Source organism: Mauremys reevesii, linkage group 1 (genome assembly GCF_016161935.1).
Source record: "Mauremys reevesii isolate NIE-2019 linkage group 1, ASM1616193v1, whole genome shotgun sequence".
Classification (NCBI taxonomy): Eukaryota; Metazoa; Chordata; order Testudines; family Geoemydidae; genus Mauremys; species Mauremys reevesii.
Genome location: NC_052623.1, coordinates 26001869 through 26027295, shown reverse-complemented (window position 1 = coordinate 26027295; position 25427 = coordinate 26001869). Strand labels below are relative to the sequence as shown.

At 39.7% G+C, this 25427-nt stretch overlaps 1 protein-coding gene across 11 annotated transcripts in view; it reads left to right on the top strand.

The window, feature by feature from the left end:
- The window catches only part of DLG2 (discs large MAGUK scaffold protein 2), a 1428123-nt gene that overhangs the window by 1056903 nt on the left and 345793 nt on the right, over positions 1 to 25427 (top strand). For 7 of the 11 annotated variants that reach the window (XM_039519928.1, XM_039519934.1, XM_039519933.1 and 4 more), the window contains 2 exons: positions 1643 to 1784; positions 19103 to 19258. In XM_039519928.1, coding sequence (XP_039375862.1) covers positions 1643 to 1784; positions 19103 to 19258 — 298 coding nt within the window. Of the gene's footprint in view, positions 1 to 1642; positions 1785 to 6301; positions 6398 to 15504; positions 15520 to 19102; positions 19259 to 25427 lie in introns of those variants that run through there. The other 4 variants (XM_039519937.1, XM_039519936.1, XM_039519930.1 and 1 more) reach the window with 3 other exon arrangements.

Sequence of the window (25427 nt, the reverse complement as noted above, 5' to 3'; positions counted from 1 at the left end):
TCCCTGCTTTAAGCTCCCTCTGAGTCTCTCATTGGAGGAGAGAGATGAGCCAGGAGGCAATCTGATTGGCTTGCAAAATAAGGTGAGTAGGGAGTCTCAGCAACTGACCCCAGCTCACTCTAGCAAGCTGCCAAAAAGTCATTTGTCACCAGAGGCCATAAAGCCAGCAAAGGGGTGGAAAGACAAAGGTTCCCAGTAAAAGTCAAAGATTAGGCACATCTGCACTTCTGCATCATTATTCCTCAATTCTGATCTGGCAGGACCATGGTCCTTCCTATTCACAAGGCCTGTAAAAGGATGATAACTGCATTGGTGGTTTTGTAACATGCACATCTATATATTACACTGAATTGGACCTAGACCACCTGTTTATTTAGCAGATGCTACTAATCAACCAACAGTTGGTGATGGTATTTGTTAACTACTAATCTGGGCTGATTTCTTACCGGTGACTAAAAAAGATTCACTAGCACCTTACTAATTCCTTGAATTATCTGGTCTTCCAAAATAATATTTCAAAAATAGTGAAGCAGCACATGATGTTGAGCAAGATTAGGGAGGCAGTGTTGCCTAATGGATAGAGTACTGGAGTAGGCCTCAGGAGACCTGGTTTTCATTCCCAGCTGTGCCACTGACCTGCTGGGTTACCTTGGGGATGGCACATCACTGCTCTGTACCTCAGTTTCCCCATCTGTAAAATGGGGATAATCTAAGAACTAGATATTATTATTAGTGATCAGAAATTCCAGAGGGGGGAAGAGCTTGAAAAGACTTTCAGTAATTGGTGGGTGCATACAAGTTTGTTTGTCTCTTAGCAAGAAATAACCTTTCCCTATAAAAGCATTTAGTCTTAAAATATTTAATATTTCACCATCTAAAGAATGGTTTGAAACTATGACTACAAAGTTTAAACACCTCTGTTTCAAAAGGAAATTAATCATAAGTCAGTGCAAAAGCATGTCTTTGTTTTTCCTCCTCAGTATTTCCTTTCCTCTGATTACATGGATTAGAGGTTTGGTCACAGCCATTATTACATATTTCCAGCCATCACTATTACTTTGAGACCCAAAGCAAAATACAATCAAACAGCATAGTACTGTCTTTGTTAATCATTAGCATATATCCTATCTATATCAGCTTTCATTCTTCTTAACAACCTTTCCTGGAATCTAAATTATGATGCAATCTAAATTGGCACTGAAAATTCAGTTTAATGGGATCCCAACTCTTCTATGATCCTTGGAATAATCCCTGCCTCAATTATAATCTATGCTTTGCCTTCAAATGCCCCTTTCATCTACTTATCTCCTACAACTATCTCCATTCCTTTTTGAATTCGTGAACTTATTCATGAAATGCCTTCCTGCTTTCTGTCTCCCAAGCCATCCCCTTCTCATACAAATCCCTCCTAAAGATCCTCTCGTTCCTTAATCTCCACACAAAGTGAGTGAGTAAAGAAAATGCTAGCCATTCATTCCTTCTCCGCCCTGTTTAGATTTTACACTCTTTCAGGCAGGAACTGTCTGTGTTTTTTGTCTTATACAGCACCAAACACATTATTGGTGCTTAAATGAAAACAATACCATCACAACCAAACCAAATGTGAATGTCACTAACTACAATTACTTATTTTAACCATCAGCTTATTCTCCACCAATGGAAAATCATATACTCACTTCTGGCAACAATGGCACTTTAGAGTACAAGGCGTCTTTGGCTCCTATCTCACCAGGAAGATACTCACCGATTCCAAAGCACATGCTTGTAGAGGACGACTATACCAGGTCAGATATCTTTCTTTATAGATTGCCTTTGGTAATGACTGCAATGCATATTAACAAGGGGGAAGGAACACGAGCTAAAATAAAGAATGGGTTCAACAATATTTAGATAAGTTAGATGTATTCAAGTCAGCAGGGCCTGTTGAAATTCATCCTGGGATACTTAAGGAATTAGCCAAAGCAATCTTGGAACCATTAGTGATCATGTTTGGGAACTCATGGAGGACGGGTGAAGTCCCAGAGGACTGAAGAAGGGAAAATATAGTATCTATCTTTAAAAAGGGGAACTATAGACCAATCAGCCTAACTTTGATACCTGGAAAGATACTGGAACAAATTACTAAACAATCGATTTGTAATTATTTAGAGGCTGTTATAAAGAGGATGGTGATTGATTATTCTCCATGTTCATTGAAGGCAAGACAAGAACTAATGAGCTTAATCTTCAGCAAGGGAGATTTAGGTAGAGATGAGGAAAAACTTTCTAACCATAAGGATAGTTAAGCACTGGAATAATCTTTGAAGGGAAGCTGTGGAATCTCCATCTTTAAAGGTTTTTAAGAACAGGTCAGACAAACACCTGTCTGGGATGGTCTAGGTTTACTTGGCCTGGCCTCAACACAGGGGACTAGACTAGATGACCTCCCAAGGTCCCTTCTGGCTCTATCTTTCTATGATCCTATGGTAAATCACAACAATGGAGTATTTGGTGCAATAAATAGACTGAGCTTATTATGTGGAAATGAGACAGCAGAGCTTTACCCATTTAGTTGGTTTTGAAGCAGATGGGGGGAGGGGGAGAGTGCTTTCTTTATATCCCGTATTTCAACTAAGTGTTGCTGCTGAGACAATTTATATTTCATTCTTATTTGAAGGGTGGTTAGAATATTGCTCACCTTGCCATCCTCTTTAAAGGCTACTACAGAAATGAAATATATGAAATGACTTATCATTATACTGTATAGTATGACAGAATGAAAACTTTACTTGTTTCCTTCAATATTCTTCTATTTTCATAGTTTAATAGCATTTCAGACTAGATGGGACAATTATGACTGAACTGTACACCACACACGCCTCTAATTTCTGTTTGCTTTCATGGTGTGTTTAAGGTCCCTTAAATTTAAGGTTAAATTTAAAGTCCCTTAAATTACATGACTTGTGTGGCAGGTGGATTTGGAGGGCTTCATGACATTTGTTTTTAACAAAGGGTTAAAGTGTGAGAGAAACAGACCTCCTCTCCCTAGCTTGGATAAAGCAACAGCCTCCTGCTTCTCTCTCTTTTCCTTGGCTGAGTGTGCTGAGAACTGCCTGCTTCTTTCAGTCTACTATAGGAGTTTCACCAAAGATGAATTTAACCCAATGAGTTGTTTTCCTACAGGAGTTTCTTCCATCCAATTAGCTGTTTTTAGTTAACAGTTAAAAGATGTATTTCATCAAATTCTGGATTGCATGGATCAATACCATTTACATCATTTCTAAGCTGCCTGTGTATTTAAAGAAAGTGATATGGTAACAAGGAATCCTGTATACCTAGTTCGTGGCAATGCAATATATGGGGCCAAATTCAGCCCTGGTGTAACAGCATCGATTCCAGCATCCTTGTGCCTGGGGAGGGAAGCTGCACATGGGAGGGAATTGAGTGAGGTAAAGAATCCAGAGAGAGAGCAAGTAATGAGTTAAGGAGGCTAGGAAGCCACAGAGGGTGCGAGAAAGGAATCGGGAAAGGGGAGAAAAGCCACAGTGTGAGTGAGGAGCTATAGACAGGATGGGGAAGGATTCAGAGAATGCCCCATGCTTTTCTCCATTCCATCTGTCCAGAAGGCTACACTCCATGCTATTGAACGCAGACCTATCCCTGGTGATCTGCTCAATCAACACCTCCATGCTTGATAACTACAACTCGTATTTAAGAGTGAAGTGTCTCACCCTGGAAAAAGGGGCTGGAGTGAGGTGTTCGCAGCAACCTGCATTTTGTACTATTTGAGAAATGCAACAACTGGTACAAAACAAAGCAGTTTGTCTGCTGAGCAGCAAGGGTTGCCATGATCAGAGCACCGCAGTGGTGTTCTCTCTGTACTGGATCCCCAGTGAATAGTGTTCTGTTTAGGTCTGGCACCTAAGCCCTCTTTGATATTGGCAGTAGTAACCTGAGAGCTTGGTTTTCTGCTTGCAACAGTGACCTCCCATGACAAGCAGATTTCATTGGGACCATAAAACTGTCATCCAGTAGGAAGATGCTCATGAGTGTGACAGAACCAATCAAACAAAAATATCTTAATAAATGCTACTCAAGCATTTACTCTTACATGCTAGAATGGACGAAGATAATGTTGCCATTTTTAGAATAATGGTAAGCACTCAGATGCTGCTGGGATGGGCAACAGTATGTGAACTTGGATACTGTTGTACAGTGTTCATACTTAGAACTGGTCTGGAAGTTTCTTAATGGAAGTCTTTCATCAGACCCTGGGAGAGTCGCCCTCCCTATCGATGATGCACATCTCAAACTAGCTAAGGCCCTCGGGAGCACACTGGCTTCGATAGCACCCGCGGCTAAGCACATGGAAAAGCACTGTTTCATTCCCATGCTGGGATTTGAGGGGTTTTACTCCCATCCAGCCCAAAATTCCCTAGTTTTAACTGCGGTGAACAACAGAGCTCTGCGGGGCAGGTTTAAGTCCTCAAGGATAGGGACTCTAAATGAATGGATCTCATAGGCAGGAAGATTTACACTTCCTGTTCCTTGTAGATGTGAATTGCTAACCAGCCTGCTGTCCAAGTAAGATTTTTTTTTTTTAAGTGAACAGCTACATCAAAGTTTGCAGATGAGGTCGTCTTCGCAGCTTGGAGCATCCTGATGATTGACCTGTTTGCAACAAGGGACATCAGGAAATGTCATCTGTTCTGCTCTTGAAGAGGGCCTCAGTCCAGGCTCATCGTCCGATGTTTTCCATCTCTGCTGGCAGTCAGCTCTCCTGTACGCCTTTTCCCCGATCCCAGTCATCCCTCAGGTCATCATCAAGGTATATTGGCCCAAGCTCATTCTCATGGCCCCAGCATGGCTGAGACAGTGCTGGCTCTCCGATCTTCTCACACTGTCTATTCAACCTGACATACCGCTTCTTCCCCATCCCAATTTACTCACTCAGGACCAAGGCCGCACCTTGAATCATGCACTCAGCTCCCTGCATCTCACAACATGGCTGCTGCATGGGTGAATGAGGAGGAAGAGCAGTATTTGGCAGCTGTCCAACAAATCCTCCTTAATGCAAACCCTCCACCAGGATGCCCTAGTCAGCTAAATTGACGCAATTTTCGGTGTGATCATTAGCCCGCAGAATCCAACCAACCCTGGCCTCTATCCAGGATATTTTGGAGTACCTGCTGCACCTTCAGTTGTTGGGGCTTCTGTTTAGTTCATTGAAAGTGTATCTGGTGGTGATATTGGCATTTCATCCCCCTGTTCAGGGAAGATCAATCTTTTCCAATGCCACGGTAGCAAGATTCTTGAAAGGACTCCTTCATCTACATCCTCCGGTCCAAGAACCAGTTCCTCTGTGGGACTGTAACTCAGTGCTAGTGTCCTTAATAGGAACTCCGATCAAGCCCCTGGCATCTTCTCTCTTTCTACTTGTGTCAGAAAACCGCATTCCTGGTAGTGATATCTTCAAGGAGAGTGTGTGAGTTACAGGCTGTAATGGCAGTCTCCTTACATATAGTTCTCCAAAGACAAAGTGACTTTATGACCGTGTCCAAATTTTTTATCTAAAGTGGTTTCTCAGTTTAATTTGAACGAGGTGGTATGTTTACCTGTGTACTTTCCTGAGCTGTTTTCATCTCCAGAAGAGCAGCGTCTCCAGACATTAGATATCAGGCAGTGCCTAGCTGTTTATCTGGATACAACTAAACCTTTTTGTGCTTCACCTCATTTGTTTGTGTAATATGCAGATTGCATGAAGGGTCAAATGGTCTCTTCACAGATGATCTCAAATGGGTAACATCCTGCATTGAGACTGCATATGAAACAGCTTCAGCTACGCCCTCTCAGTGGGGGTCTGAGCTAATTCAATGAGGGTGCAAGCAGAAACCATAATGTTCTTCAGTCACATTCCTGCATCTGACATGTGCAGGGCTACTGCGTGGTTGTCGATACATATGTTCACGAACCATTATGTCATAACCGCGTCTTCCAGGGCTGATGCAAGCTTTGGTAGAGCGGTCCTGCTGTCCTTCTTTAGGTACAATCCGAGCCACACCTCTTAGGCAGTTACTGCTTGTGAATCACCTAAGTGGAATACACAGCTGAATCTGCTCAAAGAAGAAGAAACAGTTACTTGCTATAACTGTTGTTCTTCAAGATGTGATGCAGATGTGTATTCCGTGACCCACCTTCCATCCCCTCTGCATCACAGTCTCATTTCTGGGTGTTCCATGAGAAGGAACTGAGGGGGGCACTGTCTCATGTAGCCAGGGGTGGGACTACGGCCAAGAGGCGTGAGTGCCGCCCCTCTACGGGTACTGCTAGTCAAATTTCACTGGCCCTGGTGCACTAGGTGCGCATACACCTAAGTGGAATACATGTCTGCATCAGATCTTGAAGAACCACAGCTACAGTAAGTAACTGTTTCTTTTCTTTCATTTTCTCATTGTCATAATATTTCTGTTGTATATTTTAAATGGTTGGGCATTTAAAGCTGTTTTGATTTGTCCCCCTTTTTGTGGGCTGTTCCAGGTTTTGCTGATGTATACTGTACTTTTGGACAACAAATAGTTTTTCTGTTGATGAAATTTGCATTTAATGGCATGATTGTTAAAATACTTAAATCATAGTGTAATCTTTTCTTCTTAATAAAAAATATGGCAACAAATTAACTTAGCTGCAGTGCAATGTGAATAAAGCAAGAGCAAAGCTCACCTGAGCCACCAGTGTAATGATGTTGAATGTTTTCCTTTCACTGTGCTTTGTTTAGTTTTGTATGGTGGCATGATCCAAAATGGCACCAATTAAGGCACAATTTTATTTTTTACACATATTCTTGTTGGACACTAAATATTAAATAGTGCCAGCAATGGTGACTTTACAGTTCTCTTCCTGCATATTTTGTCCTTTTCGGTATCATTGTCACATTTCAGGCTAGTGGACTATGTGGCCAGAAGGAAATAAGACACATGCCAGTAACTATAACTACCAACGTAATCTTCAGTATTCTGCAGATATGTTGCTTTTTAAAAATGCTTCTATTAAGCTGAAAGAAAAGACACAATCTGGCCCTGATATTTTTTTTGGTCATTAATTACTTCGGGGGAACTGTAAATCACTATTTGCTCTCTAGCAGACATATGGCTCCCTATTTTTAGAAAATTGAAAGTACATTCTAATAAATTCTGTAGTTCTCAGATGTTCACTTTTCCTGCCTTTAATAAGAGACAGGCAGAAGAGTCCAGAAAAATAAAGAACTCTTGTGTTGTGTTTTACCTTCTTTTTAACTTCTGAAAACCAGTGCATCAAGCTGCTGTGCTGCAGCTGATGTAAAATTCACTTTAACAGTTAACTGTGGCTAGATATTAAAAATTCATGAAAAAAGCCATCTGAGTTATCTGTTTTGCTGTGAAATGCATGTTTGATTTCTTTTTATATGTAACTTTGTACAATAACATCTTTGTGAAGCAGAGAATGCTGGTTTGGGAGCAGGGGGAGAGGGAGCATTGCATTGAAGGCTCCAGGGAATTTTTCTCTTTATTGAGAGTGGCATTGCACAGCCATTTCTTGTTTACTTACGTAAGCTACATGACATAATTTATCAAACTGTCTTGTAGAATCAACTTTAATGCTGTTTTAATGCACAGGTTTGATTGCTCATAATTAAAACATTATCACTAAATGTGTAGTATAAAATCTGTCATATAAGCATTTTCTGACAATGTTGTGGTCTTTAGTAGAGCACAAAAATAAAGCAGGAAAAAAGACTTGCGGATTTCAGTAATGAGAATCTGCAAACTGTTCTTCAGGGATCTTTAATGAGTTGACTTGGCCCATCTATTGACAAAACACTGCACATGTTTTAAAAGGGTATATATCGCTGAAGGGAGTTAGCTGTACTCCTATTAGCATTATTCTTGAAGAAGCAGAATCAAAATTCATATTTCCTAGGTGAATCAGATCAAGGTGTAATGTAGACACTGTTTTCATGTAATGAATTCTATAACATTTTTTTGACCTGGTCTTGCAATATGATAAAATAGAATTGAGCTGATACAGTTATAAAAAAATATGATTCATAATCACTACCTTTGAAGAACCAGGGTAGGACAGTCTGAAGCACCCCTTTGTCTAAAACGCAGCATATCACCTCTCCCAAATACATGGGTAAACTATGTATCCGTCTAAATATAGGTGGGGCTGGTAGCACTGCCTATTATTAAGGTTGCCTGACACTTCCAGTTATAAAATGAGATTATAAATGTATTCTGACTGAGCCAAACTTTAACTGCTTGAGTAGAAATTTTCCATGCTAGGTTTCTGCCTCTGGCTGATTTTTTTGTTTGTTTTAATTTTGTTTGTTTGTTTCTGAGAATGGGGCTAAGGTGAAATGTATTGTTTTGCCCATGTTAAAAATGTTACGGTAACTTTTTCTTTGAAAAGACTAGTGCTCCCATCCTTTGAACTACAGGGACTTGAAATTTGGCATGAGGGTGGCTTTTGTTTCAGGGATATGCCTCTTGTCATTCCTGTGAAAATCCACCTAAATTTGGCCTTTGAATTGCAATTTGCACATGCTCAGGAGAGACTCGTTCAGGTTTAGCAGTTATAGTACCTGAATAATCTGCCCTTACTGAGCATGCTCATGCCTCTTGCGGCTCCCAGTACTGACCTGCCTGCACATGCACCATCCCCACAGAGTGAATGAGCAACCTCGGTCCCAGAGTTATGGGGTGAAGCTGGACTTTCCCTATAATTTTTGCTGCTCAGCTGCTCCCCATCTAGGTGGAACCAGACACTGGAAATGAGACCAGGAAGCTGGAGACTGAGGCTGGTCAAGGAGCCAGGAGTGGGGAAGAGACAGGACAGGACCAGGGCAGAAGGGATCAAGCTTGGTGGATACTGCCTGAAATCTGTGTCCTCTAGACATACTCCCCTCCAGAGTCTGGAATGGAACCATGATTCCTGAGTCTCACCATTCCTCTGCTGTTAGCAGATAGCTGTGAAACCTACTGGAAAAGTGTGTGTCCCCTCTAGTGCTGGTCCACATAGAGGATGACAACTAGTACTACTGTCGCTATTAGTTAAGAACATAAGAACATAAGAACATAAGAAAGGCCGTACCGGGTCAGACCAAAGGTCCATCTAGCCCAGTATCTGTCTACCGACAGTGGCCAATGCCAGGTGCCCCTGAGGGAGTGAATCTAACAGGCAATGATCAAGTGATCTCTCTCCTGCCATCCATATCCATCCTCTGACGAATAGAGGCTAGGGACACCAGTCTTACCCATCCTGGCTAATAGCCATTTATGGACTTAGCCACCATGAATTTATCCAGTCCCCTTTTAAACATTGTTATAGTCCTAGCCTTCACAACCTCCTCAGGTAAGGAGTTCCACAAGTTGACTGTGCGCTGCGTGAAGAAGAACTTCCTTTTATTTGTTTTAAACCTGCTGCCTATTAATTTCATTTGGTGACCCCTAGTTCTTGTATTATGGGAATAAGTAAATAACTTTTCCTTATCCACTTTCTCAACATCACTCATGATTTTATATACCTCTATTATGTCCCCCCTTAGTCTTCTCTTTTCCAAACTGAAGAGTCCTAGCCTCTTTAATCTTTCCTCATATGGGACCCTCTCTAAACCCCTAATCATTTTAGTTGCTCTTTTCTGAACCTTTTCTAGTGCTAGAATATCTTTTTTGAGGTGAGGAGACCACATCTGTACACAGTATTCGAGATGTGGGCGTACCATGGATTTATATAGTTACTTTGCTAACTCAAGTGACCGAGATTTGTGCAGTGGAGCTAAAGATTCCAACCCTGCTAATGGCCCAGGTGGGTGTTAATGTGATGCCACATGCTGACATTTGTTTTTTTAAATTTTCTTTTTAAATACCTCAGAAAATACACACAAACACTGTGTTAAAAGAATATTATTAAGGCTGCCAAATAAAGCGCTGAAAAGATAGGAAATGCCAGAATTAAGGTTGCTTTTGCAACCAAAAAATGACAGCTCATATTTCTTAACAGTATCTTAGAAATCAGTTTTTTAAATGAAGCATGACGTTATTATATAACCATTTTACAGGATTTCATATGTTTGAAGCTCAAGAATGATCTTAAACTAGTGAATTGTTTCTATGTCCTGGTATTTAATTTGCCAAATCCAATTTTTTTCAATTCATAATTGTTAAACATGAATTACCCCCTCTTTCCATATTAAAATGGACATTGTTATTTTCAAGGAGTCAAACCCTCAGTCAGTGTTCCAAAATAATCTACATTGTATTAAAAATTTAAGCCAAGATTTTCACAAATGGCTGCCTTTATATATCTGATTTTTCATATGTTAGAATTTTACGGTTTCCTCTGAGTTCAAGGGAAGCTGCTGGATGTTCAGTTCTTCTGACAAAATCAGGCTTTAGAACTTTTGGCTCATATTTTGAATATCTTAACATGACAAGTTTATGGAGGGGATGGTATGACGACATTGTCAACAGTGGCATGTAGCTGATCTGTGACTGTTAGCAGCAAATATCTCCAATGGCTGGTGATGGGACACTAGATGGGGAGGCGCTGAGTTACTACTGAGAATTCTTTCCTAGGTGTCTGGCTGTTGGGTCTTGTTCAGATGCTCACAGTCTAGCTGATCTCCATATTTGGGGTCAGGAAAGAATTTTCCCCCTGGTCAGACCGGCAAGACACTGAGGGTTTTTCACCTTTCTCTGCAGCATGGGGCACTGGGCACTTGCAGGTTTAAATTAGTACAAATGATGGATTCTCTGTAACTTGGAGTCTTTACATCATTATTTGAGGACTTCACCCCTAACCTCTGGCTGAGTTACTGTATTACAGGAGGTGGGTGAGGTTCTGTGGCCTGCAATGTGCAGGAGGTAAGATTATCCAATAAGTTCTTGGAATGTATTGGAGACCATTTTTTTTATTTCAGAAGGTGGAGACAACTACTAGGGGAGAGTTGTTCTAGATTTGATTTTGACAAATAGGGAGGAATTGGTTGAAAATTTGAAAGCGGAAGGCGGCTTGAGTGAAAGTGATTACAAAATGATTGAGTTCATGCTTCTAAAAAATGGTAGGAGGTAGAACAGCAAAACAAAGACAATGGATTTCAAGAATGCAGACTTTAGCTACCTCAGGGAGTTGGTAGGTAAGATCCCATTGTTTTTCCCAAGTCTAAAGGGAAAAACAATGGAAGACAGTTGGCAATTTTTCAAAGAGACATTTTTAAGGGCACAAGAGCAAACTATCTCACTGCGTAGGAAAGATAGGAAGTATAGCAAGAGACCATCCTGGCTTAACCAGGAGATCTTCAGTGATCTAAAAATCAAAAAAGAGTCCTACAAAAAGTGGAAACTAAGTAAAATTACAAAGGATGAATATAAACAAAAAACGCAAGCAAGTAGGGACAAAATTAGAAAGGCCAAGGCACAAAACGAGATCAAACTAGCTAGAGACATAGAAGGTAACAAGAAAACATTCTACAACTACATTAGAGGCAAGAGAAAGACCAAGGACGGGTAGGCCTGTTACTCAATGGGGGAGGGGGAAATAATAACAGAAAATGTGGAAATGACAGAGGTGCTTAATGACTTCTTTGTTTCGGTTTTCACCAAGAAGGTTGGTGGTGATTGAATGTCTAACATAGTGAACACTAGTGAAAATGAGGTAGGATCAGAAGAGGCTAAAATAGGGAAAGAAAAAGTTAAAAATTGTTTGGACAAATTAGATGGCTTCAAGTCCCCAGGGCCTTATGAAATGCATCCCAGAATACTCAAGGAGCTGACTGAGGAGATATCTGAGCCATTATCGATTATTTTTGAAAAGTCATGGAAGATGGGAGAGATTCCAGAAGACTGGAAAAGGGCAAATATAGTGCCAATCTATAAAAAGAGAAATAAGGACAACCCAGGGAATTACAGACCAGTCAGTTTAACTTCTGTACCCAGAAGGATAATGGAGCAAATAATTAAGCAATCAGTTTGCAAACATCTAGAAGATAATAAGGTAATAAGTCAGCATGGATTTTTCAAGAACAAATTGTTTCAAACCAACATGATAGCTTACTTTGACAGGGTAACAAGCCTCGTGGATGGGGGGAAGCGGTAGATGTGGTATATCTTGACTTTAGTAAAGCTTTTGATACTTCCTCACATGACCGTCTCATAAACAAACTAGGGAAATGCAGCCCAGATGGAGCTACTATAAGATGGTTGGAAAACCTTTCCCAGAGAGTAGTTTTCAGTGGTTCACAATCATGCTGGAAGGGAATAACCGGTGGGGTCTCATGGGGATCAGTTCTGGATCCGGTTCTGTTCAATATCTTCATCAATGATTTAGATAATGGAATTCAGAGTACACTTATAAAGTTTGCAGATGATACCAAGCAGGGAGTGGTTGCACATGCTTTGGAGGGTAGGATTATAAATGATCTGGACAAACTGGAGAAATGTTCTGAAGTAAATAGGATGAAGTTTAATAAGGAAAAATGCAAAGTACTCCATTTAGGAAGGAATAATCAGTTGCACACATACAAAATCGGAAATGACTGCCTTGTTCCCATTATGGAGCCCATTGAGACTGTTTGTCAAACACCAGCTACCCCACTGCCTACCTGCAAGAGGGTGAATAAAAAATATTGTATCCCTGCCAGAGAATCAGAGTTTCTGTTTTCTGACCCAGCTCTGAATTTCCTAGTAGTGGAGGCCATTAATGAACAAAAGAGACAAAATAGCTCAAAGTCAACCTTGGACAGTAAGGACCACAAGAAACTAGATATTTTTGGTCCCCAACCTTATTCTTCAACTACACTTTGGTTCAGAATAGCAAATCACACTCATGGCCAAATACCACTATTTGAATTACAACAAATTAAATTTGTTTATTGATCACTTACAAGAGGAAGACTGTGATGAATTTAAAGCCATTGCACGTTGCTCCAGGCCTCCTTGGATGTTGCAGATATGGCATCATGGTCCATATCCACTACAGTGGTCATGAGAAGAGCTTCTTGGCTGCAGCTGTTGGGCTTCCCAAGAAAGGTCCAGAGTACCTTTGAAGACTTCCCCTCTGAAGATTGCAAGCTCTTTGCGGACTTGACAGGTACATCTCTCCAAACGTTAAGATGTCGTTAATGTTAAAGGTTCTCAACAAGATCAAACAAGATCGGGACAGGGTCCTATTGATTGCATCAACATGGCCAAGACAGGTTTGATATCCCTATATAATCAGACTCTTTTCACCCTCCATGGCAGTTTCTGTTCATTCCTCGCCTAATGACTCAGGATGCCAGTCAAACACTTCACCCCAGCCTTTAGATTCTGAGGCTTCAAGCATGGTTTCTTGATGGTTCTCGGAAGTAGAGGTGTCCTATTCAGGAGAGGTACAACACATAGTATTAGATGGTAGAAAAGACTCCACAAGAAATACTTACCTCCAGAAATAGAAAAGCTATTATCTTTGGTGCAACAGTCATCAGATTTCGCTGACTCACTCTCTTCTTCCCAGAATATTGGATTACCTGTTGGAACTGAAAACATGGGTCTTTCTGTGAATTGCATTAGGGTACACTTAGCAGCAATAACAGCTTTTCACACAGCCAGAATGGATTTTTCACTGTTTGCTTACTCAACTACAACAAGATTTCTAAGACGTTTATCGAATCTCTGCCCAAAAATCAGAGATCTCATTCCTAGCTGGGACCTCAACTTAGTCTTTAATTGCTTTTGAGCTACTAACTATGTTTTCTTTATTAGATTTATCTATGAAGTCAGCCTTCCTTGTAGCTATCACTTCTGCCCAAAGGGTTGGAGAATTGGGGGCTTTAATGGCAGACCCCCCCGCAATTACAGTATTCACCAGAGAGAAAGTGTCATTATGGGTCCATGCAAGATATTTACCTAAGTTATCCTCAGAATTTCTTATTAATCAAACCATTTATCTTCCATTTTCCCCCTCAAAACCACACCCACCTACTAAAAAAGCCATATTCCATACCCTAATTGTCAGGAGGACATTAGCCCTTTATCTAGAGAGGCCCAAACCATTTAGAAGATCTCCTAGATTATTGGAACCTTTTGTAGACAGAAACAAGTGTTCAGGTGTTTCAAAACAGAGGTTATCAAAGTGGATCTCCAGATGTATTAGGATCTGTTACAAGCAAACTCGTGCTCAACCCCCTTCCAGGGTGATAGCACATTACAAAAGAGCAGTATCTACTTCTATTGCCTTACTGAAAGATGTATCAACTGCAGACCTCTTGAAAGTAGCAACTTGGTCCTCTGTTCATAAGTTTTCCAATCATCATGCATTGGAGCCTGTGGCTAGATCAGATGCTTCTGTAGGCAATGCAGTTCTCTCTTCTGTTTTGGACTCTATTCTGAACCTCCCGCTCCCTTAGGGGGGTACTACTCGGGAGTCACCTGAAGGGAAGCACCCACCGGGACATATTTCAAAGAAGAAGGAGAGGTTACTCACCTTGTGCAGTAACTGGAGTTCTTCAAGATATGTCCCCCTCTGGGTGCTCCACTATCCACCCTCCTTCTACTCTGCTTCAGAGTCTGCCTTGTGTAACTTTGTGATGGAGATGGAACTGAGGGCAGTTCACCCACACAGACCCATATAGTCTTGGTGCAGGTCACAAGGATATGTGGAGTGCATGTGCAGGCCCAACAGGCACCACTACCAAAATACTTTGATCAAAGGTGCAGGATGCAGGAGCACCTGAAATGGAGCACCCACAGGGAAACACACCTCAAAGAACCCCAATTAATACACAAGGTGAGTAACCTCTCCTTAACATAAATGGCAGTTCTGTCCACACTGAGAGGAAAATGCATGCCATAATGTTTGGTTTTTGCTTTCCTCATGTAGTTTATTCAGTAGTATAAAAATTGTGCTGTATTTGTGTTAATCACGATCAAGTGTACATTCATCTTGTATGTTTTGCTAATACTTATGAATAAGTCATGGCACATGCTTAAACTCATTTTATGGAAATGCTTCATAAGGCTTTGTTTTCAATCTGCCTTTCTATTTATTTATTTTTTTTATTCTCAGGGAACAATTAAACTCTCCTTGACTTTATTTTACAGAGTGGCACATTGCAAACTATTTCTAAAAAGCCATCTTATTGTATGTTCCCTTACCTGCATCCTACAACAGATGACAGCCTGTCTCCCTGTCATAGGATTGGAGAAGAAGGGTCTATGACATTAAATTAACAGTGGCTGACTAACCCTTGTGAAATAGTACTCCATTATTCTCTTGTCCAGTGAAAGGGGCGAGAGATGCTAACAAATGCTTAACTGTGTTAGGAGAACCGTTCAGTGTAGGTGTAAGTAGTCTCCTTAATTCTCCTAATATTACTTTTTTCTTCATGTAGCCATATATTATAAGTGTCACAGGAAAGATGTTGGATCAGGAGATAAGATAAGAGGATGTCTGTCACAGGAAATGGTTCATAATATGCAAAGTTTGAGAGCTACTGGCCTAGATGAAGAAGACATCAGGACAGGGGTAATCTGTTATTTTTTGTCAAGATCCAAATTTCTTGGTCAAGGTACAGTCAAGGTCCAGACTCCAGAGAAAATAATTAAAAAAATAACAGTAATGATCATAATACAAAGATTTTGGGGACTGTTCAAAGGCACCTGGTGGTCCAGATTTGGCCTGCAATCCACCTGTTGAGTACCCTTGCATTAGAATGTTCTCATCTGTTTGTTTATCTGCACAGTGACATATTTTAATGTATCTAATTTGCATTATAGACCCCTAATTTATCCTAAGTTTAATGTTCTGTTTTTAACTCTTAATTTTTATTTACTTGGGAAATGTTGGAGTAAATAGAAGTTTAGACTGGCAGATTCAGAACCCTGACCCCTTAGTATTACCGGTACTTTTCTTCTAAGTTCGTGCACTAGTCCTTTCAAAGCTAATGTTGTCATGCATCTTGAGCTTGATCTCAGTAGCCACTTCAACCCAGGCTCCTGGTAACCTCAAGGGGTTACCATCTAATTGTAGTTATGATAGTTTCAGGTCAGTTAAGAGAGGACATCACAATGAATTAACCGATGTCCTGATTTATGCTCTCAGTAGGGTGGACAAGAATTGAAGGGGTAAGGAAACGGGACTCCCCTTCTGCCTCTAAAAGTTGTGTCTACAAGTCAGGATTATTGGTGGACTATTGTGGGCCTACTCACAGTGTCACCGTCTGGTGTTAAACCTGTAAATAAATAAAGGACTTAATATTCCAGTGCTGTGAACTGAGCACTTTTAATAGTGTTACATTTATTTGAAAAGGTGCATTAAAGCAAATTCCAGTTTTCTGCCATGCTGCCATTCCAATGGAACTTAGGAGAGTTTGTCAAAGTGAAGAATACTAATATTTTAAATTGCTTGGTTTACAAGATGTGACTCATTTCTATAGGGCTGTATGGGAGTGACTGTGCATTCAGATGTCTGGTGATGAGAGTAATTTAAATGTCTAGGACTTTCACTGAATGTTTATCTTTACTGTGCTTTACTGTAATGGTTTGTTACTACTGAGTAACATAGCATTCACCACACCTCTCCTTCTTCTCTGCATGGCATGATGTTTGACCCAAAGAAAGAAGTGATGGTCACCTACTTTTATGATTTCAGTGTAATTAGAGTCTTTACAATGTATTCACAAGACTTGTGTATGTTTGTTTCATTTGCATGTTACATTTAAACTTATCTCTGGCTGGAAGGTCAGGCATAAAGTTATTTCTGGAAATAAAAATCATTAATACTATACATATATATTCCAATCAGGTGTCCAGAAACAGTAGCACTCCTACTTCATCTATTACTTGAAGTGAAGATGAAAATTTGCAAGTTCTCAGTTGTTTTATTCAGTCACCAACTTGATCACAGCTATGTTGGTATTTTAAGTCACAGGGAACTCTGGTTTGTTTTCACCTTTCTCTTCCAGAAGCAAAATCCCTTAAAAATCAGTATTACACATTGTATGAATTGGATATTTGTGCTTTTTTAGAATACATTGCCTTGCAAAAAAAAGCAATTTTGAAGGAATGAAAGGCTGTATGATCTAAAATGATACCATAATATCAGATGTAGTATCTCTTATTACTATTTCAGACAGTAATTAAGTTAGTAGGTGAATTAAATACCATCCACAAAACTTTTTGTGAAACATATAGAGCATAAAAACTCTTTGTTTTCTTAAGAAAATTTCTAAAGGAATAAAACAGGGATTCTCAAACTGGGGATGATCACAAGATTATTACATGGGGGTCGCGAGCTGTCAGCCTCCACCCCCAAAGCCCGCTTTGCCTCCAGCATTTATAATAATATTAAATACAAAAAAGTGTTTTTAATTTATAAGGGGGGTCACACTCATAGGCTTTCTGTGTGAAAGGGGTCACCAATACAAAAGTTTGAGAAACACTGGGATAGGATAAATGTTTGATCATTTTCATAACTGCCAAATTTGCTATTTAAGTATTTTATGTCCTTCAATTTTAAATTGCCATTGTAAATTTTTCATTGGGCTAAACTTGGCATAAGAGTACTCAACTCAAATGCGGATTAGTTTAGAAAATAATTTTTCATATTGGGTAAGCCAAATATTTGAAATAAGAAAATAGCAAATCCCTGAAAACAAAGGGGAAAATGGAATTCTGTTCTGTGTAAATTGCCAGGATCGTGCATGTGATATAACTACTATGTAGACAGCTCAGCAAATGGGACTTTATAACAGAGCATACACAGTTGTCATGTACCTATGCAAAATAATGGCAAAAGAATCATGCTGTAAGTGCTTCACAGTGTTACAAGAAGAACTGAAAACTTCATTAGCAAGTGTTTTAGTCTGCAGGGTCTGTTGATGCCTTCAAGAGGTTTCTTTAAGAAGTTTCACTATTCTATTTTAGGGCTCCCTTACTTTACACTGTATAGGTTAGGTATTAATGTTTCATACAGTGGGTCTGCTGGCGGAACCTGGGATAAAAGCATTGAGTAGTTTGTTGTATTCTCAAAGTCTGGGTTTAGTATACAAGCCTCCTCCAATCACCATTCTGTCAGCAGGCCAATAGCTGAGTAGTGGAGCCCACAAAATGGAGCAGGGAGAAGAGCCAAGACACGTGTGGATGCACTGAATCGGTGCATTTTCTGAGAGTCCTTTGCTAGCAACCTTGGCTGGCAGATTTCCCATAGGAGCAATGGACATATTGCCCTCCCCCAAGTGTGAATGCTTCCATTAGGGAAGCTGCCCCACTGGGCAACTTTCATACCCTGTGCCTACATGGTTGGACCATGTACATAGTAAAATTCATCACTGTTCTGAGACTTCGTAGTTGCAGGATCAGGCTCTCGATGACATACTAACTTCAAAGGATGTTGTCATTAATTTAGAATATCAGTGGTTTTGACAGTTCAAGCCACGCTGTTGTTGAGTCTGAATACAGTACACATAGCTCTTCACAATTACTGTATACATTGCTTAATAGCACATTATGATGTGTGTGTCTGTATGTGTCAAAGGTGACCTGTGTTGACGCATCTTGTCCATAATTCCATCTGGAAGCTCTCACCTTCTGAAGTCCATGGGTGTGGTGTTTTCACACACAAATTGTGCTTCATCTGCAAATTTAAGCAAAAGAAGATAAGTATGTTTTGCTGAATAATACAGTTGGGCCCACACACTTTCTTCGACCATAGTGGGTATGGATGCAACACTTTTTATTGATGAGTGACAGAAAGTTGTATGTGTGTGTTATTTTTTGATATATATATAAAGAACAGATCCATTGGGAAAATACATCATTGAGCTCGAGAAGGTAAGACATGGCCCTTTCAGTCAGATCCACAGACAATGAGAAAACGGTATGGCACAAGTATATTACCTTCATCCTATTATACAACAGTCTTGTATGCAACAACACTGTTTAATCAAGTTCTAATTTCTGACTTAACAGCACGTTGTATTGACCAAAAGTTCTCCTGAAAATTTGATAGGTTTTCATTGCATGCTTTTATATTCTGATTGTTGCATAATCTGTTTCTTCTTGCACATTACTACACATCTAATTTTTTACTCTTGTCTCTGTATCACCAGGCCTCCTGAACCTGTTTACAGCACTGTGAACAAACTGTGTGATAAACCACCTTCTCCTAGGCACTATTCCCCTGTCGAGTGTGACAAAAGCTTCCTTCTTACAGCTCCCTATCCCCACTACCACATAGGCCTGCTCCCTGACTCTGAGATCACAAGGTACTGCATGTGTTTCTACCTCACTTCCTTTACTGGATTGCATGAGCATCACTAAAATTGTTTAGTAATCTCCACCTCACTGGAAAGCTCCCTCTTCTAAGGCTTGCACTTGTCTTTAACCTGGCTTCCACCTCTGCAACATTGTACTGCGGGGGATGTATGCTACCTCAATATAATGTTGGTAGTCAAGAGCTGAGGGGGAATACAGGCAATGTTTGTATCCCTAGGAATGATGCTTTAAGTGTTTCACGTGTTATGGATCACATGCTATAGCTTAACCTAACGTTTTTTTACTTCAGAGCTGAAAAGTGACCAAGACTTCACTGTTAGTTGTAAGAGTTAGGGTTGATGCCATACATTTATTTCCGCTCTGCTTGTGTGTATTTTGATTTGAGAGGTAACAAAGACTAATTGCCCATCCAAGCCAAATACAGGCTGAATTTCAGCATCTGAAATGTTGTATTCTTTCCGATGGCTATGTTCTGACAGGAGATTTTGCCAAACTCAAAATGATGAAAATGAACATAATGAATATAAATTGTGTTTAATGTTGCCTGGAATTTATGATAGATATTTAATCAGGGAAAACTTATTCAGGCCAAATTCCTCTTTATAAGTACTCTTCAAAACTGTATCCAGGCATAACTTAGTTACTATAGGCAAACAAAATAGTGGCTTGGGGGGAAAAAGAGATTTAGGCTTAAATTTTCAAAAGTGACTAATGTTTTCTAGATGCCTTAGTTTTTTGGGTGCCCAACCTGAGACATCTTAAAGGAGCCTGATCCTCAGAAAGTGCTTGGACATCCATCCTCTGAAAATCAAGGCCTTTTTAAGGTGTCACAGATTGGGCAGCCAAATATCGAGACACTCAAATTTGCAAGTCCCTTATGTAGGCCGTAATCATTGGTTCAAAGAGATTTTTAGAAGTCTGTGTTGCAAATGTAAATAACAGAACATGTCTAGTGCCTGGTCTAAAAGTTACTAACCTTAAATCCACTGGTAACAAAGATCAATCTTTGTAGCAAAGAGATTAAGTATGTGTTCTTTATGGTTTCTAAAGATGAACACAATGCTTTCAGCACAGTGGCTTTTAAACAAAGTCTCTTGTAAATCAAACCATGTGAAAGTGTTTTTTTTTCTGAATTTAAGTGTTAATCTGGTTAGTCAATGAGTAGGGACATTCTCCATAAAACCAATTTAAAGAAAATGTTGCTACTTTGTAATAAACTATTAATTTAGAAAGTGTGCGTGCAGTGACTATACGTAGTAATATGCTATAGTTATAGTTCCAGAATGAACTCTGGAATCTTAGGTATTCCCAGGATCCATATTACCTTCAAATGTATCCTTCCTTCCTTCAAATCTCTCTTCAACTCCTACTGTTGCTATAAGAAATCAGCCAAGCAAACATGGTTTGGTTGGGCATCAGCTGACAATAGCTGTTTTTACTTATTTAAAATAAAAAGGGCAGACACGCACGCATACAGTGAACCATCAGGAAACTGGAAGTCATGCAATAGCCAGGCTATGTGCCAGTCTTATCTGATCTTCATCGTTCTAATCCTCTCTCCCCACTTCTCCCCATGTTGCATCATGTTTATATGATGAGCTCTTCAGACTTTCATTTTCTGTGAGTTTGTGTAGCACCTCTAGGCAAAACTGCAATACAAATACCAGAGTTATTTAGATTGTAAGCCATTGGGGGCAGGGACCATCTTTTGGTTCTGTGTTTGTACATGTGCCTAGTATGATGGGGTCCTGGTCCATTACTGGGGCTCTTAGGCATTCTTACAATACAAAATAAATACTAAAACAAAGAGTTGGGGATAAAGCCCTAGAGTCTTGAGTCATAGTCTGTTGCTCATGCTATTAAGGCATTATGGTGCTCATGTTCCAGTAAGGTAATCCAAACTGTCAGAGCGATTTATATGGAACAAACATTATCTTTAATAACCTGTGCTGGAAATAGCCAATGCAATTTTGACCAAAGGCCATGCTTTAGAAACAGGCTGTGAAGGAAAAGACAAAGACAGGACAAAGGGAGAAGAACAGCAGATGTGTTAAAGTGGAAAGTAAACAGGTGGATTAATATCTGAAACAGTAACAGGAAAGAAACACTAAGGATTAGGGAAACAGATGTGAAATACGTCATAGTTCTATTAAGAAAGAAGTTAAAATAGAATAAGCAATAAACTGATAAAATGAGTGTAACAAAATAGGGTAAAAGCTTATGGAAGGGAAGCGAGTGTGATACCTCTACATTTCTAAGCTGCACTTATCACTACAGGGCCGGATTCACAGTAATCCCTTATGTGCAGCAGAAGATAGAAGGATGACTGTTGTGGTCCTTATACGCCCATGTCCTTGTGTCCCTAATAAAGAACTAGAAAGTGGAAAAGGAGGACGGACTCGAGGGAAGCTATAACCCAGGAGAGTCTCTCCCTCATATTTGACTAGTTTGAGAATGAACTGCTGGTTCCCACTGGACCCCAGATGACTGTAGGCAGCTGCTAATGAAAGGGCCTGAAAAGAAAAGGCAGTATCTATAGGATAAGGCTACCAAGGGACATGTTCTTTATTTCTCCCTCAGGCTGAGTGAATCTGAAAAGTAGCTCCTGGAAGTAAAGCCTCATACACTGTGGGCCACATCGTCAGCTGCTGTGAATCAGCAGAGCTCCAGGGCAGTCAATGGAGCTATGTCAGTTTACGCCAGCTGAGAGTCTAGCCTGTACAGTCTTTTGTTTATTGTTTGTTTATTTGAATAGCTGATCCGCAGGCATTTGATGGTTTAAGGTCAGAATTTGAACACTTGGGTTTGGTATTGTTGATCTATAATCAGATCCCTCTCTAAGTATAAGGTATTCTTTCTCTTCTCTGCCGATGTGTGAGTGGGGATTAGAACTAGGCCCACCATATTTAACCAGGTTAGCTATTTCAGCGAGTGTTTGAACAAACTCCAACGAGAACTCTAACGATTACCAGGCTGAGCACTATGCTATCCTACATGCTGAGGTACTGAGAGATGATTAGTGTAATTTGTAGCTTTCTCCCCTCTTGGAACTTTGTTCAGACACAAAACCTGGCAGTTTGGGTAAGTACAGCCTGTGATTTTTCACATAGAACTCTTTCTGAATAGTTACTTGGAGGAAAAAATAATCTGGAGTATTCACCACCTTGGCCAGGGAAAGAATAACAGTCCCTCCCAGGGCCATAGCCCCTTGGAATGTCTCATAGCACTTTCACTTTGAAGTGTAGTGTCAAAAATATGAACCAAGGTCCAGACTTTCAAAAGTGCTTAGCAGCCACACACATTCTCAAAATCATTTGGCTCTCATTTAGGCACTGGAACAAATGGCCAGATTTTTAAAAGTGCTTACAGAGTTGAATGCTTTTGAAAATCTGACCCTAAATGTGCCAATGTGAGCTTTTGAAAATCTAGCCCTTACTTAGGTGCCTAAATGGGAGCTGTCTTGAAAATCTGGTCCAAATGTGGGGTTCTGAAAATTTGACCCAAAATTACTTTTATTTCTGAAAAGATTCAAGCTCCTTTGCTGTGCAATAGCCATCTCCATTACCTGAGCCCTCTCCACAAACCATCACAGAAGGGCAGACCCTCTACAATCAAAGAATGACCTTCTCTCTCTCTCTCACTCACTCACTCACACACACATTTCTCTATATCATCAATCACCCTAGTATCTAAGTACCTTCCCTAAGGAGAATCTTCTGCTGGACTTCAGAAAATTTAATGTTACAGTTACCTCATCCACATCCACAGGAGGGAACATGTTGCCATCATGCATGATTTCCCCCCATTTGACAACTGCTTATGAGACAGAAAAACCCTTCTCATTGCCACTGTAGATAAAAAGTGACATGGTGTTGGCCTGGGCCTCAGCTGATTATTTTGTCAAGGTTCATCTACATAATGGGTGAGGAGAACTCGTAGGTCAGTACCCTATCACTTATCTTACACTCAATCATATAGCCTTTTGCTGAATTATGATGTGTCCCAGCTTTTGAGAAGTTATAAGAGTTTGAAGTCTTTGGACCATGTTCTCTCGTTTTAGGATACAAGTAACTCTTATTGTGCCCAGTCCTCAGCTGGTGTTCATTAGTATAGCTCCACTGATGTTATTTTTTAAATTCTCATGATTTTTAAATCCAGCGTCTTAATTCTGTGGGCCTTCTTCGCAATGTCTGTCTGTTTGGGGTTGGCAATATTTGGTTTTGTATGGGGAAGTTTCACTCCTAAGACCCACATCCAGTAAATTGTATGAAAACGGATTTCCTGCAGGAGAATATAGAACCGTCTTCAAGGAATCTTAGTGATTCATCCACTGGCCTTCATCCAACAAGGGCTGAGTGCCCACAACTGTTATTGAAGCCGTGACAGTTATAGGAGTTCAGCCCTTCGCCGGACCAGGCCCTAGAGGTTTAGAATGCTAAGCACTAGCAGTCCTGTGGCTTTCATCCTCTTCCCCCTTGGCAATTATTTGTGCTGCTTTTTTCTTCAAGTAGGCTGCTGAAAACAAGCGCATTGTTAAAATGATGCATATAACTATACTTCCTTTGTGTTTAGTGTGCATTCCAAAAGAACTCTTTTCATCTTATTGAAGTCCACATGGCAAAGCAGCATCCGTCCCCTTTTCTCATTACCAGTTGTTTAATATGATAATTAAATCTCAAAGAACACATCTAACCACATCCCGAGCTATTTGAAATGCCTGACAACCTGCAGAAAGGACCTATCAAAGCACAACTTTACCTTTCTTGAATTTAAAACTGATTTAAGCATTTTATTCTTGTTTAAATCATACTCATTCTTTTTTATACGTAGCTTGTAAATAAGGATAACAAATTTGGGAATAATTCTGTTTGGATTTGATACCTCAAGATCTAATAAATTTAAATTTATAAGACAGAAGTACTTCACAAAGGAGGAAGGTTTGAAGTTTTCATCACCTTTATATCATGGGATAAATTTCTGGACTAACCTGCATCTTGGATAACGCAACTGGAGCCAGCAATATTGTGGTTTACTTTTACCACCTAACTTGGCCCACAGTATTATTTAAAAAATGTTAAGTGGCAATAGTGTGAAAGATTAAAGTGCATCAATCCCTCTTTACTTTTGTTTAACAGGGAAATAAGTACTCTTCAGGTTTGAATCAGTGAAATTTTATGCTACTCACATTAAATAATCACTCCTAATGTCAGATGACTAAGAAAAATGACTTGTTTAAAATAACTCACAATAAAATACTTTGTTAAAGGCCGGGGTGAACTTTTTAAAAGCGCCTAAGTGACTTAGTCTCCTAAGTCTCATTTTCAAATTTGATTTTGGGGCAGATTTTTAAAGGTATATGGAACTTAAAAATGTTTATAGATGCCTAGTGGGATTTTGAAAATCACACTATATGACTTCTGCACCTGTAGGTGTCTAAATGCCTTTTAAAAATCTGGCCTATAGTCACTTAAGAGCAGAAGTCTCATTGACTTTCAGATTTACAAAGATATTTAGGTTCTTAAAGATGCTGCTTGATATAGGGTGGGTTTTACCAAAATTCCTAAGGTTGAGAAGTTACAGCCCATTGAAGTCTGCTTTGGTGTTTATGAAAATCCCACAAGGTGTCTATCTGCATCTTTAGATGCCTAAATACCTTTGTAAATCTGGCCTGTAGGAACTTCTGAAAAACTTAGAATCCTAAATCATGTAGGGGCTTTTGACAGTGTTACTCAGGATCGTTTATTCCTGCATTTCTTTATTCTTTGAGTTAACTTTTATTAATATTTATGCAAAATATAAAATCTTATGTGGAATAGAATTTTCTTTTCCTTTCATTTGTTTTTAACTTTAATTTAAGACAAGTGTTGACTTGTTCTTTAAGTACATATTCCAATTATACTATAACCAGTAGTTAATCAATAAGAAATGGCACTGCTTCCTAGCCTTCTGCTTCCATAATATTTTGTATAAATGAATCATTTGCTTATATAATAAGCATATTCATCATACACATTTCAATAGATACACTTATCATTCTTCTTTTTGTTGTCAAAGATCTTATGATTTCGAGTTGATTAACTGAAACTGTTAGGAAGAGACACCTTTTCAGAACTGAGAGGGATCACTGCAGAGGAAACTTGGAACCTCCACATTTCAAGT